This window comes from Pleuronectes platessa, chromosome 20 (genome assembly GCF_947347685.1).
Source record: "Pleuronectes platessa chromosome 20, fPlePla1.1, whole genome shotgun sequence".
Taxonomy (NCBI): Eukaryota; Metazoa; Chordata; class Actinopteri; order Pleuronectiformes; family Pleuronectidae; genus Pleuronectes; species Pleuronectes platessa.
Window position 1 is genome coordinate 1,816,811 of NC_070645.1, and position 18,176 is coordinate 1,834,986.

Genomic DNA, 18,176 nt, shown 5'->3' on the forward strand with positions numbered 1-18,176 from the left:
ATGTTTGTGTTAACTTGCTCGTAGTCTGAAGAGTCTGGGAGCCAGGCTAAAACACACACACACACTTTCACTCGCTCCTGGTTTCACGTGGTGGCCTATACGCCGAAGATTTTTTTAAAGTGTCCTAAAACTCGACCTGCATTCATTCTCATGCCCATCATTTGTAAACTGATTTGTTCAGTTCATGTAAAACACTGGATATCATGGGGGAATTGTTTGTGGGTATTCTGCCTCAGCCTAAATGGTAAATGCCCTTTTCTAGACTTGATGACTCCACCATTCACTCATTCAAAATGACTTGTAGTCTGTTATTGTAATCATTATAAAAATATTTATGTTCATGTCAGGATAAATACTGACTGCTTTGTGGGCCAACTAACTGCTATATGAAATAAATTCCATGGTTACGAGACAAAACATATTTTTTGTATTTCTTGAAGCACAAAAGGCATTCAACTGAAACAATCTTTCAAACTTGGACAAATACAGCCAAGACAGTGGCTTAACTAGCAAGCCAACTAGATAATGAAAACGCTAACTCAGGGAGGCTCCATTGAGATACAAAAAAAGAAAAAAAGAAACACTAACGTTAACCACCTCTTGCTGGTCTACCTTCACGTTTATATACATGATACTGCCACGTCAAAGAACAAAGCACTGTGTTAAATCATATTAAAAGTTAGTGTAAGTTTGCTGTCACGTCATTAATCCTTACCGTGATGGCGGGTCCAGCAAAGGCCAAGCTGAGCAGCATCAGAAGGGGGATCACCTCATGGTTGGGGTCAATGTAGGGCAGACTCAGACTCCGGTCATGGCAGGTAAAGCCCGACTTCACTGGCTTGAACACATCCGTCCACTCCAGGAAGTAGAGACTGACCACAGATGATACCAGGATTGGCAGCTATCGATGGACATATACAGCAGAGTGAAAGCTATTAGAGGGCTCAGAGTCATAAACAGCTGAGGCAGAAGGAGCTTTAACCGATTGGCAATGAATAAATAAATAGATAAACAGGCAGTTAATGCTGCAATGTGCCTGGTTATGTGCCCATAACCCTATGGTTCAATGAACATGCTAATTTGATTTAATAATAAGGACGGAGGCATGGAAAATAGTTTTCATGACCTCAGGGGGGGAGGATGGTGCTGAGGGGGACGAACAATGGCATGTGGAATTAATTGTTTTTATGAACAAAAGTGCTCCCACTGATCTGAGCTCAGATCCGTGGATGAATCCTCCTCATCCCCCAAAAAAATAATGAGAAACAGCTAGTTGATTTTTGTTATAGCCAGCTTGAGGTATAAAAGTCATAAAACACATAACAGTTCAGTCCCAAATGTGAAATAAAGTTTGAGTAATAAAGCTGGTGTTGATCTCTCAGTTGAACAAATCAATCCATGCTCTTCAATTGCGTCTGTAATATAGCCAGTGATAGAGGGCTCAGCTGTCATGTAAATATCTGCTTTAGATAGCTACAGAGCTATTTGACCACTGACCTGAGGATATCCAGTCTTGTCTAGGGCAGTGAGATAACAGAGATGTGGAGTTCACCAGAGAGACACCACCATAATCTTTGCTCAGTTTTGTGGGGTTTTCCCTTGGACACATAGTGCAGTTTCCCCTAATGGGAAAGTAATCTCAGAGTTTTGGAATGCCACATCATATAGAATGTGACATTTTCTTCAAGGTAGCACCTGTTCATTAAACTGTTTCTTAGTTCAAAGAGTACACAAGATGTTTTTATAACGTTGTGCATGCTAGGCCCGCTATTTTATAATAGCACTTTACTGTATTGCTGTTCTGTACTGAGATGTTATACAACCAGCTACGTATAAAATGTGAAATATTTACCATTTAAATACAGTGCATGAACATGTTTCTATGCATATGTATAAGTAGCTCATTAAGGTCCTTTACGCTAAATCAGTCATCAGTTTGTGCAACTTGCCTGGAACATTGCTGGGAGAATCCTAACCATAGACAGAACATTTGATTGCAATATCCTGATCCTGATCTTCATTCATCCTGACCTATATATAAATTGCCACATGGGCAAGCACCTGACTTCCTCTCGAAGTCCACCTATCTTTTGCTTCTGGGTAGCGATGAAACAGTGTAAACATTTTATATAATGATAATCTGTATTATCGCTATATTGTAGAAATGTGCTGAAAATGAATAAGAGAAGGTCAATAACTCATCATGTGAAGTGCAGATGTTGACCCCAAATGCACACAATGTGGATGACAATGGATAGAAGCAGCTCTCCTGCTATTATATCCCACTGCCAGCCTTCCGCTCCTTTCACCACATTCACACAAATAATGCACGTTGCTTGTGTCTTGGAGAATTGCTAACTCTGGTTGATGCTGGACAGGATCAAATCAACACCGTAATAAAAGACGAAATGGTACAACTATGCATCTTGAATTTAACCACAGTTTAAAGTGAAGCTGCGTACCATTTCATCACTACTTCTGGGTACTCATTCATTTCAATCACAAAAACTTGAATGACAGTATTACCTCCAAGGCCCAACACTCCCCTTAAATTCAATCAAGTTTCACTAAATTGCACACGCTCATAGATGTCAGTCATCTAAGTGTTTTTCTTTTTTTACCAAGATGTCTGTTTTATTTATTGAGAAATAAATATTCAACAATGTCAAAAACCACCCAATCTAGCAATATTTAAAAAAAAAAAAAAAAAAAAAAATAATGATAATAATTAAATCTGCTCCTAAAGTTAATAGATACACCATCCTTCCACCAAGTTTCAATAATATTGAGTAATTCTGCTAACACACACACACAAAGACAAACACCAATGAAAACTTAACAGGGACTCAGCCTGTATCAAAGCATTCTTATATCATAGTCCCTTATCTTACATTGGAATAGATCTCAATCACAACTTTGTTAGTTTTTTTTTTCCTTTATTTATATGGTGATCATATTAAAAACCTTTTTTACTTTCATTGGGATTTTTGTAGTCAATGTCACAACTTAGTTTTGTCTTCCAATCAGTGATTTATGTAATGACACATAATAAAGCTTCAAACTCCTTATTCTCCAAGCCAATAGATATGGAGGAAAGAACCTATAGAGAAAAGCTTTTCCAGGCTCTGAAGCTTGATGCTTTTCTATGTTGTGAGAAGAATTGCGTACATTTAAAAAAAAAAAAATCATTCTTTACAATTTAATGATGTTGTATAAGGTGAAAGTATTTTGTGGCGAGCTGGAGAATTTCACTACAAATGGCGACTTGACATACTGGCAGCATTTATATCTGCATTTCTCTTAATGCATTATTAGACTTAAAACTGTATCTGCGCGAGAAAGGTCTAGACACTATTCACAAAACAATGTTTGTGCATATGTTTGCATGAGAGTGTGTATGACCCTAAACCATCAAATAATATTTAATCCTATTGTAAGCAGGGAGTTTTCTAAGTTTTTGATGTTGAAATGAAATTAATTCCAGAGAGTTTATCAAACTCACATGTTTTTTTGTATCGCAGAACCAAGAGAGTTTTATAACCTCCCATAAAACACCATATACAACATATAACAAGGAGAGAGATGGTCTGAAATGGCACAAATAATTTAAGTGGGACCTACAAGTCAAGACAGACTTGCTGAATGTCACCAGTTTATATACTGTTGTCCGACCAGGTGAGGTGAATCTCCCTGATGACCAACTCCTCCCGTCAGGCTTCTGCAGAGAGATGCCTGCTTTGAGAGGGTCGTCACACCTAAAATAGACTGAAAAGGTCTGCTGCAGTTCTGTTGTGTCAGAATTTTTCCTGAATGTTTTCCGACAACCCCCTGGCTCCGTGGTGCCCAATGGAAGATTGGCACAGAGGAAGTGAGGTGCATCTGAAGGCAGATATCTGATGCGTAATTGAAGGCAGATAAGTAGCCTGCAGTTAGACGTGTCAGTGGGAGTTGAATGTGGCCTGGAGCTTCATAAGTTTTATCATGCAGCTTAATACCCTGACTCACTGGAACACAGTGGCAAGCGCGATGCTCGCTCAGCTAAGTAGAGCAGTGTGATGGAGGAGGGCCCCAGTGGGAGCCAAACAAAGGGAGATCTCTTCAAGTCGAAACACTTCTGCTGGAAGCTGAGCTACTAACACACCATCGTGGATACACGCACACAACCACACAGAGAGTCTCTGTTTGGAGACTTCCTTCCCTTTATGTGTCTCCTATTTTTGCCAAAGGTACCTCACTAACACTAGTTTTCTTGTCCTTTCATCCTGTTTTTTTCTATCATTCCCTCCACTCTCCTCTTCCTTCCTTACAAAAATATGTAAATTTGAACCATTCAGTTTATTTAACATCCATGGATGAATGAAAGAATGAGAACTATAAACCTGCACACATTACTGTCAACCTCACCAACAACATATTCTCATTTTAAGTCAGAGACGACCTTTCTGAAATCTTACATTGTGTTTTTTTTTTGTTCCTTCAAAGATGCATTGTGGTTTATACTGAGTCATGACTCGATGCATATCTGCATGAAGCATCATGCAAAGAGGATCCATCCTTACTGGACCAGTTCCTGCAGCATCCAGTTGAGCTCCACACCACCTCCGCCTTCTCTCTCAGGTCCGTTTTCTTGGCTTACTGTCAGCATCTCTTACCTCTCGCCAAGCATCTCAGCTTGTAGAAATAAGATATGTAGGTCAGTGGTGTCAACATTTGCAGTGCTCATACTCTGCAGATGAAGCTGCTCTATGAGGAATACCGTACTCTACATAATTCAAAGAAGATTTATGTAGGGTATTTTATGTTAAAAGTTTATATTTATTTGTGCAGCATGATTTGCGCAGGCTAATAGAAACTTACTGCATTTGATATGTTTTAGTGTCTAATCTCATGTCTGTTTTACATTCCTTTCTTTTTCTTTTCAGTCATTTATTGCAGAGTTAAGTCAACAGTTTAATGGTAAAACTGCCAATGTAGAGAAAGTTATTAACAAATTCATCAAGACCTATGCACGTGTTGCTCACATCACAGTAAACATTTGACTGTGCATTGGACATCTGGGGTTACATACTACCGGAATGCTTGGATTTATGCTAAGTATATTTTTTAAATAACTTTCTCTCCTTGAATACTAATGTCTCTGCTATCTTAGGTTAGCCTAGATTGCTAGTTTATACTGTTTTGCCTTACCTTGAATTGTTTGTGATAGGATTTGTTTCACTCAAGTCTTTGAGAGTTAAAGAGAACCAGTTAGAATTAAAATGCTTGAATTTATTCCAATTCTGTGAAGGGCTAAGTTCTATTTTACTTTCTTCCGGTTAGGTAAATAGCCTCTTATATACTCATCTACCAGCTGCCACATCTTACCTATTGTCTTTTGAATTTCAGGCTGACAGCAACTATTCGGGTACAATTGACAATTGTTGTTCTTTATCGTCCACCAGGTTCTTTGGGAGATTTTTGGAAAGAATTAGACGTCCTCCTATCAAACTTCCCAGAAAATGGTCCTTCAATTATCCTTCTGGGTGACTTCAACATACAGAGGAGAGGTATTTTGACTTATTACTTTTACTTTCTTCCTTTGCCCTTTCACTCAGTCCTTCCCCTCCTACTCACAAAGCTCTTAACCACCTTGACCATATTTTCACCAGAAACTGCTCTACCTCTAACCTGACTGTAACCCCACTTCATGTCTCTGACCATGTCTGTATCTCTTATTCTCTACCACTTTCATAATCTGACAACCCTATCACATCAACAGACTCTTTACCTGTCCATCGCAACATTTGCTCCCTCTCTTCCTCATCTCTGGCCTCCTGTTTTATCAGCACAAGTCCTCACATGCTCAGTGGTTGTGTGACTAGGCGGACGCCAACATAGCCACTATATGCGAGCATCAGAAATGAAATGGTGAAAATCTAAACACTCTGATGACCTGCTCACGTATCAATATCTTCTCTCCTCTATTTCTGCCTCTATTACTGCGGCCAAAAGCTCTTTTTACCAAACAAAAATTCAATCCTCATTTTCGAAACCCCAAAAACTCTTCTCTATCTTTTCCAACCACAGTGACCCCCCAGTCCCCCTTCTTCTTCAAATATTCTACCAAGCCGCCTTGTCAACTACTTTACATAAAAAAAATCTTCTTCCCTTTCTTTCCAAAGCACTCAATCTTGCTCTCTATAATCACAATCATATATCTGGTTTCAAGGCAGGCCACTCAACTGAGACTGCCCTCCTTGCTGTCTCTGAGCAGCTTCACACCTCTCTCTCCTCTGTCCACATCCTACTAGACCAATGGTCGCCAACCCGTCGATCGCGAACTACAGGTCGATCTCGCAGTCTTCACTGTGGATCTCCTAACTCTCATGAATCACTGTCTCGGTTGCCTGTTGTTCACACGGCAGCTTATCCACTACTGGCGACGAAGCTGCTGGTTTATCTACTGCATTGCCTTCAAAACAACTTGGTTCATGTACTAAACTAAACACCAGGACACTACAGTAGGAAGACGCGCATCTTCTGGTCTGTCGATAACAATCAAAGCCCCGTTAGAACAAATGAATGTATTCAGAAAGTGAAACTTTTAAGCTTTTAAACAGGTTGGGGAAGTGTTTGTGTCATAGACAGATAAACGTTGTGTTTCACAGAAGAATAAACAGAGAAAATAAACTTTCACAAAAGTTTATCTGTTGAAGTAATGTCACAACATGCATGTTAAAATGTTAAAACGAATTTCTGTATGTGTTTCAAAATAAAAGCACTCCAGCGCCTCTGTTAACGGAATCCATTATTTTGTTTAAAAAAAGAGGTTTCTTCACTGTAAAATATTTTTAAGAGCGGAAGACGCACAGCTTCATACTGTTTAGTAGTTGTATTTATTTGATTACAAGGGACTACTTTCATACAAGGAAATAGTCACATTTATGGCCATATTCAATGCGAAGCCTATGTAAAAAACATTGTGCAGCCGAAGCAGCTCCTCTGCAGAAAATATTGTTGAACTGAAGCTAAATATTGTGCACTGAACAGATGCAGTAAATATGAATTGATATTAATGTGAATATTGTGCATTGAATAGATAAAGTTGCACAACTGCTTCTTTGTGTATATGTATGCTTCTACATTCAGCCTTTAACAAAAATTGCAAAAACGAATCAATATGACCCTCCTAAGTGGGTTTATTGGAAGATATTAGTGTGGTAGGCTTACGTTTGGAGGCTTGTGAAGGTAGGTGTTCACTGTTCTAGACTTTTCTGCTGTATTTGACACAGTGAACCAGCAGATCCTTATTTCCACTCTTCAGGGTCTGGGTGTCTCAGGCTGAGCTCTCTCCCTGCTCTCATTCTACCTCAATGACTGCACTTTCCAGGTAACTTGGAGAGGATATGTGTCAGAACCTTGTCCTCTCACTACTGCGAGAAAGTGCTGCACAGAGTAAAACTGTATGAATGTGTGTTTGAATGGTTGAATGGCAAAACCTGTACTGTTAGGCTCTCTGAGTGGTCATTAAGACTAGAAAAGTGCTACTGAAATATAAACCCTTTACATATTTTCTTGTGTGTTTATCTATGTATATGTTTGTTTGTGTGTGGACCAGGTTGCAATGACCTAAATCTGTTTACACGCTCACATTATGGAGACTTGCCTTCATTAATCGTTACAAATTAGAGAAAAGACAAAGTCTGAAAATGATCAGTCATAGGTCATGGTTTATCCATGTGCTTCTTCAGTTTGAACTGGCTGCTGGGAGTCCCAAGTAATTAATTTGTCAGAAACCATCCCTGAACAGTATCCTGATAATCCTGGTAATCATCTCAGTTGTACAAATTGTCGATTTCTTTACCCTAGAATGGCCTCTTTATATTTAACTACTTTATCTATACATCAGGAGCAGGTCCTCTCCATGGAAGCTGCCGTGCTTTTTACAGTAGCCCAGACTGAACAAACTAACCCTTTGAGTTTTTATGAAAACGGAAGGATACCACAGGTTCTCTTTCATGTTTGGAAGGGGAGAGTGAGGGGAGGGGTATTCAGCTGCAACATGCAACTTCACTCAGAGATGTCACTAAATTCGCACTGCAGGGCATTATTCCACAAAAAAAATTGCCAGGTCTGAACTGCTAATCTGCCCTTTACAGTGCCTTAAAAAAATCTGTCCAAAAACAAAATGAGTGCAAAGGCTTGTTCTATTCAAGTTAAAGGAATATATTAATCTACATTAAGCTGTCCAACAGCTAAATAAAAAAACGGTCTCTGACTAAAAACTACCACACTTTAGATCAGGGGTATTAAATTAAATCGAAAAATTCTTTAAAGAAACAACATCATGTCGACATACGTTATGATTCAGTGATATTTATTTTGAGGTAGTCTAGTAGTTGTATCAATGTCTGTATGAAGTTAAAAACGGACAGAACTGTCAAATAAAATAAAGAAAGAACAATTCAATAGTAATTCAACAATGTTTATTATAAATGTTCATATTGAGCTGGAGGGCACTCTAAAAATAAACATAATCTATACATCTATAATCTACATCTATAATCTAAACAAATATTACCACTAAACAGCTTAAACACGGCCTTTCTCTTAGTGCCCCACTTTCTCTTGTTGCCCAGGATGAAATAGAAATGCTCCGCCAAAATCGAATAATAGGTCTGGGTCCATATAGAACGGCGTCTGGACCGCATCAGATCTATCAGTGACATATGCTTTAGATGTTGGGGCAGTTTTTTCTGCTTCAGCTTGCTCTCCCAGTGAAACTAACAGCAGGGTGGGTCCAGCCTCTCAGGTAACCTCACAATCCCTAACAATCCTACAAATTATATACCTGGGATTCCCAGCAGTCAGTTCAAACTGAAGAAGCCTCTTGGATAAGAGGTGAAATGTCTTCAAGAAACTCAACCGAGTCCAGTTCACGGGTTAGGGTTAGGAAAGTAGTAAGTAGCCATGCAAGTACTAACTATGGTTAAGGTTAGAGTAAGTCTAATGTCGCCTTAAGTCATGGAGACACAACTGTATATGTGACGGTTTGTGCACACAAGCCTATTGTCTGCTTCTATGTCAGTGCCAGTAACCCCTAAGCGTAATGTCATTATCATTACGAGTCCTCAATGACTCACAGACAAGACTCCAGTAAGAGTGTCCTGCACTCATGGATGCAGGGAGCAGTGAAAATTTACATAATTATTAGGAAACTGCTGAATCACATCTTATGAGGTTGAACAACAGTGGATAGTTATCTGTTTTTATGCTTCAATTCTTGCCTCTAACAACGTTGTACATAGAATGTTTTTTTTTTGTACTTTACTTAACGGAAATGAATTAACACTTAATTTGAAATGCATCATCGGACCCCTTATAAGAGAGTGTGAGATCCCCTAGCTATGTGCTGCTGAGCACTTTCATGCTCCTTCTTTGCCTGAACAAGGGAAGAAATGTTTACCATGTTTTTCATGCAATATCCGCCTGTATAGACACGGCATCCTCCAGCTCCCTATCTCTAGTCTTGTAGAGGAGTTTATAATCACCAGAACAAGGCTTGAGATGACCCTCCCAGATCCCGAGACACATCTAAAGGGGCTGTTGCACCATCACTCACAACAGGACGGAAATGGACACCGAAAGCAGCGACTCAAATGCCATACAAGCCAGTAGCCAGTCAGATTCACCTTTAGCCTCATCGTACCCTTTGGCCTGTATCATTGATTACAAGGCCAAAACACTTGATGACGCTATGGTGTACAACTAAAGTTACGTCTGAAGAAGAGGTCACAATTGACTACAATTGTATTAGATTTAGCTGCAACACTGTATACCCCTGCCTGCCTTATAAACTACCGTAACTTAGTGTTAGATAAGTATATCTGCTGAAGGCTCATAGAGCAAACAGTGCAATCAGTGTGGTGATATAGGAGCATAATAAAAATCACAGAACAAGATGTCTTCGTATTCCTATTGCTCTCTCTCTCTTTGAATAGCCTTGGCTCCTCTGGGGGAGCTCAGCTCAGAAGAGATGCTCCATTGCCCTACATCTGCTCACACTCAGTGCCAGCCTCATCTCTGTGCCTCATCCTCTTTATTCCACCTCCATTCCTTCTGTTTCTGTCACACGCTAACATTCTCTATCTGTGACACGTATTGTTCCGTTCTATCAGGCTCTTTTCATTTGTGCCGACTGGATCACGGACATTGTCCTACCTCTTTCCCCTTGGCCTGTGTGCCTAGGTTTATATAATATGGGTCTTTAAAGCTTGATATGATGCAGATATGTTGTCTTGAGCCTGTAATAAGAAGCATCACAAAACCTGGACTGCCTCTGAATCTGTATTCAACAGATAACATATTTCTTGATTGGTATCTTTGCCATTTGTAGACTTAGGGGCAGAGTATTAATATATTAAATTTCATTGTTTACAGAAACATAGTCACAAATAAATATCACATCCTTATATGTATGACAACAAACATATGTATCCCATTTAAGGAAGCCATCAAAATGCTCAATGTTAAGCCACAAAAAATGATATAACTGTTATGAATACAAAATAAACCATGGGCCACTATAAAGTACAGTTAGTTAAAGAGTGATAATAGGCATCGATCATGATCAAACAAACGACTGTGGCCAACAAAAGGACAACATTCCATCCCAATGAACATCAAGACTGGGACACTGTTTAAGCCTAACAAACATGAAATTATTAATTTATCACAAAAGACTAAATTAAAAATTCAAACTAATAGTTTTACTGAGCAATGCAAGAATACCGTAGACCCTCCCCCAAGTGACACTGAGACTGAAGTGGGAGCCATTAGATTCAGTCAGTCTGTAATTTACAACCAATGGTCATACTATCCCCTGGGCCTGAAGGTATCTCGGTTTTTCAGTCCTTGAAACCTAGGTAGTGGATATCTCCATGAAGGCTGATGTCCATTTTCAACATTGCTGACTTGCAATTTCATAATACTCACAACAGAAGTCACACAAAAAGATATTTGATTAAAACTTTAAAAAGTGTGTACGGATGTATAACATTTTGTCACTATGAACTGATTGTGTTTGTGAAGTTAATGAATTTTTCTGACATATTTGGGTTATGTGAACTCATAATCTGCTATTACTAAACAAATACATTTACATTTGTGTGTAAAATGATCTGCCTTAATCCATAACATATCCAATCCATTTTAATAAAATTTGTTTAGTTTACTTTTTATTATGTCAGTGTTTATTCTCAAATGTCAGAACCACGGCACAACTATGATCACCTTATACAACAGAGTATCGCACAAGATACAAATGTTGTGTATCAGAAAGGGATGTGAAACACCATCAACACAAGAGCTTGGTGGTGAAAAACCATATCTGCACAAACGCCATCGTCTTTATCCCTCATCTAGGCTGCTGGCCATGTCCCTCTCTAAACACTTCTACATGTGATTCAATCTTTTGTTTACCTCCAGATTTAGATAACAGTTGTTCAGCCCTCCTCATGCTTCCATTTGTTCCACTTTGAAGGAAAAGAAGCCTGGAGCTTCACAGTGGAGCCTTACTGCACATCAGTGTCCACAGTAAAGGGGAGCAGCCAGCCAGTTTGAGGGAACAGACAGATCATATCTGCAGCTGCTCGTCCTCAGACGTAAATCAGGCTTGTAACTGATTAGAAGTAAAGTATTTCAGCGTGTCCAGTCTCTTACATTAGTTACACTTAGGTGATTTATTGAAACCATAAACTGACAAATGCTTACTCTAAGCATCCCACTTATTCACACTAAATATTAAATTGTCCTCTTCCTATTGTGCTCTAAATGGGAGTGATGGGGAGGGGGAATCGACAGTTCCCCTTGTGTGAAAAATTACTTTTCTTGACTTGATCTGAAGCAAACATGAGAATACAGAAATTACTAAAGTTATATCAAGTTTTTGTTCAAGGTACAAACAATCGTTCTTTTTGTTCCCCAATTTTTGTTTCATATCTGTGATGGAGGACAGTGACAAAAAAAAGAAGATTGAACTGAAAACATCCCTATGTTTGAAGATTACTTACTTGATTAACTCAACTGAAGGCTCATTAACTTCCGGTAAAGTGCTGGTTATGTCCCTCCACCACTTAAAACCTGTTGAGGTATTTATATGGACACCCGATTATTGTTTTAAGAAAGATCTGACATTTAAAACTATATCTGTTAAAGCCTTGAAGAAACAAACTATGCCACCTGTTCAATATCCTGAATGCAATAACAACTGCATTAATTAAAAAAAATACTATCACAATTACCACAACTACCACCGCTACTACCACTGCTGCTAATAATTAAAAGTACAATAATACAAAAGTGGCTATATTCCTGTTTGCACACCAATAACCTTTACCTTTTATCTGAAGTGAATTCTAATGCTACTGGATGAATTTAAGTCCAATATTAATAAACCTTGAATATTGTGCAGCATATTGTCCTGTTGTTTATGATGCATATTGTCTAATCTGTTGACGATAATGATGATGATGCCGAATGAGGGCATCAGCTGTTAGACATTTAGACTTTTACTGTTGTGTCTCGCACAGTCCATGGGCAGAGTGAAATTTGGAAACATGGTGTTCATCACACCTGTGTGATCTGCAGTGAAGATTTTACAATCAATGTGTTTCATTAGATGAAACTGAATTTTCTTTGTTCCTGTTCAAATATGTGGCTTTCATGTAAGTTTGAATGATTTATTGAAAGGCTTTGATTTTTTTTTTTACATTGCATGTCATCTATTTCAGAGGTCTGTTATCCTCTGACACCATCTTCAGACCCAAGATTACAGCTTTTCATAATAAGAGCTCTGTAATTCTGCTCAATATAAAGCATTGAACCAACAAAACGAAGTATCTACATAGAGAAAAGTGCTGCACATAGATGCACTGTATGAACAAGTGTGAATGGGTGATTGAAAAAAACTGTACTGTAAAGCGCATTAAGCAGTCATCAAGTCAAGAAAAGCACTCTCTAAATTTACCAATACTTTCAAGGAAGTGCTTCTTTGAATGTTGTTACCATGACAGAGCTGATTAAATTGGCAGCGATTTTGACTGACGGTTTAACACAGTTGCCTGACCCCTGCTGTAGTTTATCAGTTGAAGTAGAAGAAGACATGCTCAACTGGGCGTCACAGATTAACTGTTAGCACAGCACTTCCCTGGGCCATTTACAATACACATGGCATCCCAAATTACACCTATAAATAGCTTACATTTTTTGGTGCCTGGATATTAAATGCTGTCAGGGAGCATTGAAAGGTAAATGCAATATCTCTAAAACAAAACACAACAAAACTGAGGGAATTCCCCGTCCAAGTCACAGCAGAGAGAAGAATCCACTGGAATGATGCAGTTCTTCCAACAGCATCCATCATACAATATAAGAGGCAAATCTATAATGTATGATGCCAGTTTGATTGGAGAGCCACAGGCCACTGGTGAATTAGAGCATGCATAAAGTGCACAGCAGGGGAAAGGAGTGACAGTCACCACAAGCTTCGTGCTATCTTTATTTAAATGCTTTAAATCATCAGTCAATTTGAATAATTTTTCAAAGGAATCTTTCTGCTGGATATTCCTTAAAACGAAATGGCAAAAAAGGAAACAGTGGAGTCCGGCTGAGTGACCTCATACTAAATAACCCTGTTACCACCAAGTCCTCTATTTCACGTCCATCATGGCTGCACTATCCTATCAGTACAAAATCATATTCATAGCTACTTGCTGAAAGGTCCTCATCATGTTTGCATTAGGTATTGTGCACACTGTTGCACAAACTGTTAATCTCTTGAGTCATTTCGTGTGTAAAACCATTTGATGATGATGCTGTCATTTGCAGCTTTTGTTGCACTGCACTCTAAATAAGATGCAAATGATCAAAATATATTTTTAAACTGGGATCTCAAAGAGTACAGAGAAAGCTTCTAGTCTGATCTTATCTTTCCTTTTTTCATAATATGAAATTAATTTGTGTCATTGTGTCATTTGTGGTTGTCTGTTGGAAGTTAATATAAAAAAATTGTGTTTGTGTATGTCATTGCTGTTATTGGTGTGTGTTTGTGCATGTGTAAGATTGTATCCCAATCCATTTCCTTCGCTGTGTCCATGTTCAAGACACAAATTTCTAAAATGAGTATGAATATATATTATCTATCTGTTACATAACAGGTTTTAACAAAGGCTTTTGGGGCAAATGAATACATAGGCCTACTATACAAAAGCAACATACAGGAAATAGGCCCTTTGAAAATTGCATTGGATTTCTTTACTGCAAATTCAGCCATATGAGAAGGTTACAGAATTATACAATTTCATGTACACTCAAGTTTGTATGAGAATAAAATCACATAAATACACGTTATGCAAATGTCTTTTACATAATGAGTGAAATGCGTTTTTATGTTGACCTTATTTTTTAAACAATTCTATATTAACGTTATCTCCATATGAAGAGCCACTTAATAGACATGGTTATCTATAGTAGCATAATGAAATATAGTGATAGTTACACACAACAGCACCTACATCCTCGCGATGCTGAATTGGTCTGCTGATAAATGAGGTTATGAATGAGAAGCATGAACCCACCTCCACGAAATAGAAACAGGGCAGCAGGCTGACACTGTCTTTGGTCAGGATCCCCTTCTCCCTGACAGACATGGTCAGGCCTCGCTCCAAATATCCAAACAGATACGAGATAAGACGAGGGGAGAAAGGCTGAGGTCTTCCAGGCTTCGTGCCGGGATCAGGAGCGCTCCATGCCGCCGTGTGGACGCGGATGCCGACACTGACGCTTGCCCTGTATCCAGTCCGCACTCCCGATACTCGGATCTACACAGCCCCAAAAGCTCTGCTTGGGAGAAAGACTGACCCGGTTCTGTGCACGTTCACCGACGAGCTGTCAGGTACAGACCGGAGCCACACTATGGAGCCCCACCGACGGAGGCAAGAGGAGGAGGAGGAGGAGGAGGAGAAGAGGGAGCGCAGGCGCACTGTGGAGTAGTTGATACTTGGATTGGACTGATGACAGTGACTGCAAGCAAACATGTCGGTGTCACACTGTTTTCTGTGTCTATGTCCTTTTGGCACGTGTTGGTGAATATGCAGGCAACATTTGATAATTTGCTTCCACATTCACAGGCCACGTGTCACGACCAGGTGGACTGACTTGAATATACTCTGACAGCAGCCTTTATTTATGGGATTGCAGAACACCACTGATTAGCACAGGGGCATTTTTGGGGCATTATATTCTCCTTATATTGAACATAACATCCAGACAGCCAAAAAGAAGCCAGTTTACTAAGACAGTTCTGCTCGTGGGTCCATGCATCAAGCAATATTAATCAAAATTGTTTAAAAATAGCAATTGACCAGTTTGATTTTCATGCCTGATACATTTGAACCACTCCTCCGATATGTCTAATGTTTTATTTCTATCCATGAAACCAAGTGGACAACCCCCAGCTGTGGAAATAATGTATATTATCCAGTTCATTTAACAAGCATATTGGATATTATAATTATATAATACAAATATATCATGTTCATGTATTATTTTACGGTTATTCTAATCACATAGACATACACATAGCCTATAACTCAATTTAGCCCATCAAACAACAACATTAATCATGAGCTCTGTAAATGTAAAGTGTTTTTCTGCGTGTAGTCTTTTGATGAGGATTGCAGGATGTGTCTAAAACCAATAAATTGACAGGTTAACATTGAGTAGTAGGGGAGAGCGGGGTAATGTGAGACATTTTTTACATTTGCTCCCCTCTAGGCGAGCTAAAATGATATATCAGTAAAATTCACATTTCCCATTAATTAAGGATATTTTCTAGCAATGGAAATTATCAGAATGTCTTCAGGACAAAGGACAGTGAAAATATGATTGTTTTTTTTTAAAGTGGTCTTGTGACAGACCAGAGAAATCAAGGGGGTACAGTGATCCACTTACTTTTTCCACTTTAAAACTAACACATGTTGTAATAGTTAAAATCCTGACAGCTAGATTGACAACCACACATTCCAAAACTAATATTTGACTAGTAACAGAATCATGGGGATTGGTCAATTAAGCATATTTATGATTGTTATGATTAATGTGATAATTTGCACACCCTAGCTTACCGGCACATTGTTTCTCTGTCCAATTGGAAGGGACAAGGATATTGCTTTTCTCTGCGTGTTCAAATGTCAGTTCACAGCACTTAACTGGAGCAAGGCCATGGAACTGGTCAGCTTGTGTTTCAAGTGTTTGGCAAGCTCCTCCTCCATCTCATCTGTGAATATTCTCTTTGCCTCAGCTACTGCACCCCAGGCTACTGATTTTACTTCCCCTTTCTCTTTTTTCTTTATGAATCTTTTGAGGGTTGTCAATATTTCTATCCCTTCCAGCTTTTCTTAAGGACTTCTTTCCTTGCATGACCTCAGCGGCTGCACTCTCCATCTCTGCGAGGGGTGTTTGGCCCCAGGTTCTCTTCCTGGTGTAGTTTCTTGGCATGATGGCTTTTCTACAATGTTTATGACATTAAAAATAAAACATTTGTAATATAATATTACACTAAAATATGTTTAAAACTAAACTTAACTTGTGTTTCATGTCTCACTTTACCCCACAGCATTTGTTTCACTTTACCCCACAGCCAACATTTTCGAAAAAACATCTGTCAGCAATTCAGGCTAATCTTCAGCTAGCATCGATCACATGGTTTAATATGTTGGAAGTTTATCAACATGTATGATATTGTTTTTCTCCCTGAATCAATTGAATTTGTTTTGATACAACAGTTGATTAAGTTCAAAGCAAGAAAATGTACTTTTACATGCAAAAAAACATTTTTGTGAAAAAACATACTTACCACATCACCAGCAGCAACTTCTCCTTCATGGCAGGGGGGGGGGGGGGGGTGGGAGGGCCACAAATGTGTTCCTTTGCCTAGATACAGAGGGTTACTCACATTACCCGATGTCCCACATTACCCCACTCTCCCCTAAGAAGCTGAAATGACAACAAAATCCACGAGATCAACATGCAAGTTCTACAAATCACACAGAGCAACATGGGGAAGCAATACATTGATGCAAAAAAATCTGACAAAACCACAATGAATGATACTGTTTGATTGCATTGATCATGCAGAGACTCAGAGAGCACATATTGAGTTTGTCAAGTTGAAATTTGATATTTCAATTTATCATATTAAATTGAAAGAACACATACTGCACCGCAAAGACATGAGATAGAATTGTAAAAATTATTAATGTATAGGAGCATATTTACCCAAGCCATACAAAGCAGACCCGGTAAAACAGTGTTGGCCAAAACATATACACTCACATGCCCATGTCAATATTTGGCAGATAAGAGATTTTTCAGTAGACATTGAGAATCATTGACCTTTGGCTTGATACATATGATGTGGTTTTATTGACGTGTCCTGCAATGTAGAATAGATCTGGGATAGTTATATTAACCCCAATTGATAATGCTGTTTATATTTTACACAAGGTCTCATGACTATGTAAAGTAAATAGCTGCATCTGTGTTCATAACACCATACAGCCGAGTGATAATTAATGTGTGTCACTGTCAACATTTCAGTGTGTGTTGCTGTGATGAAGGAAGCTGTCATCACAGAGGAACAGAGGTGTAACCGCTCAGCTCTGACACACTAGCTGCTTGCCAAGGTTTCTTCCCACTGCTCCATGATGGTAAGTGGACACCACGTGCACAGTAAGTCACAGTTTGTGTAATAGGACTCTTATTACTACTAGCAGAACAGATACAGAGTGAAGTCCAAAAACATGACGTTACATATCAAATTGTTTAGGTCAAAAACATGTGCCTGACATACAGCATATCAGAAAGGTATCCTGTGCTCTCTATTTGAAATGTTTAGTAAAATGCTTCAATGTAAAGATTTGCCTTGTTAAGAAAGAAGTAAACAATATATCTTATAAAATATAAAAGTATAGCAATACATGTCTATAGTAAAATATTTGTCAGACACAGATAAATAAAACAATTAGGACTGAGTTGCTTGGTAAGAAAACACACATACACACACACACACACACACACACACACACTCATTTGCTGGCATAAATACAAATGCATGACGCATCTCAACTTTTTTCCGC

General features: G+C 38.8%; 1 protein-coding gene across 1 annotated transcript in view; it reads right to left on the minus strand.

Moving 5' to 3' along the window:
* The window catches only part of LOC128425811 (phospholipid phosphatase-related protein type 4), a 28,142-nt gene extending 13,455 nt beyond the window's left edge, over positions 1-14,687 (minus strand). The window contains exons 1-2 of the mRNA XM_053412638.1: positions 14,616-14,687; positions 716-901 (exon numbers count right to left, since the gene is read on the minus strand). Of these exons, the coding sequence (XP_053268613.1) occupies positions 716-901; positions 14,616-14,687 (258 nt within the window). The remainder of the gene's footprint in view (positions 1-715; positions 902-14,615) is intronic.
* Positions 14,688-18,176: the final 3,489 nt, after the last annotated feature.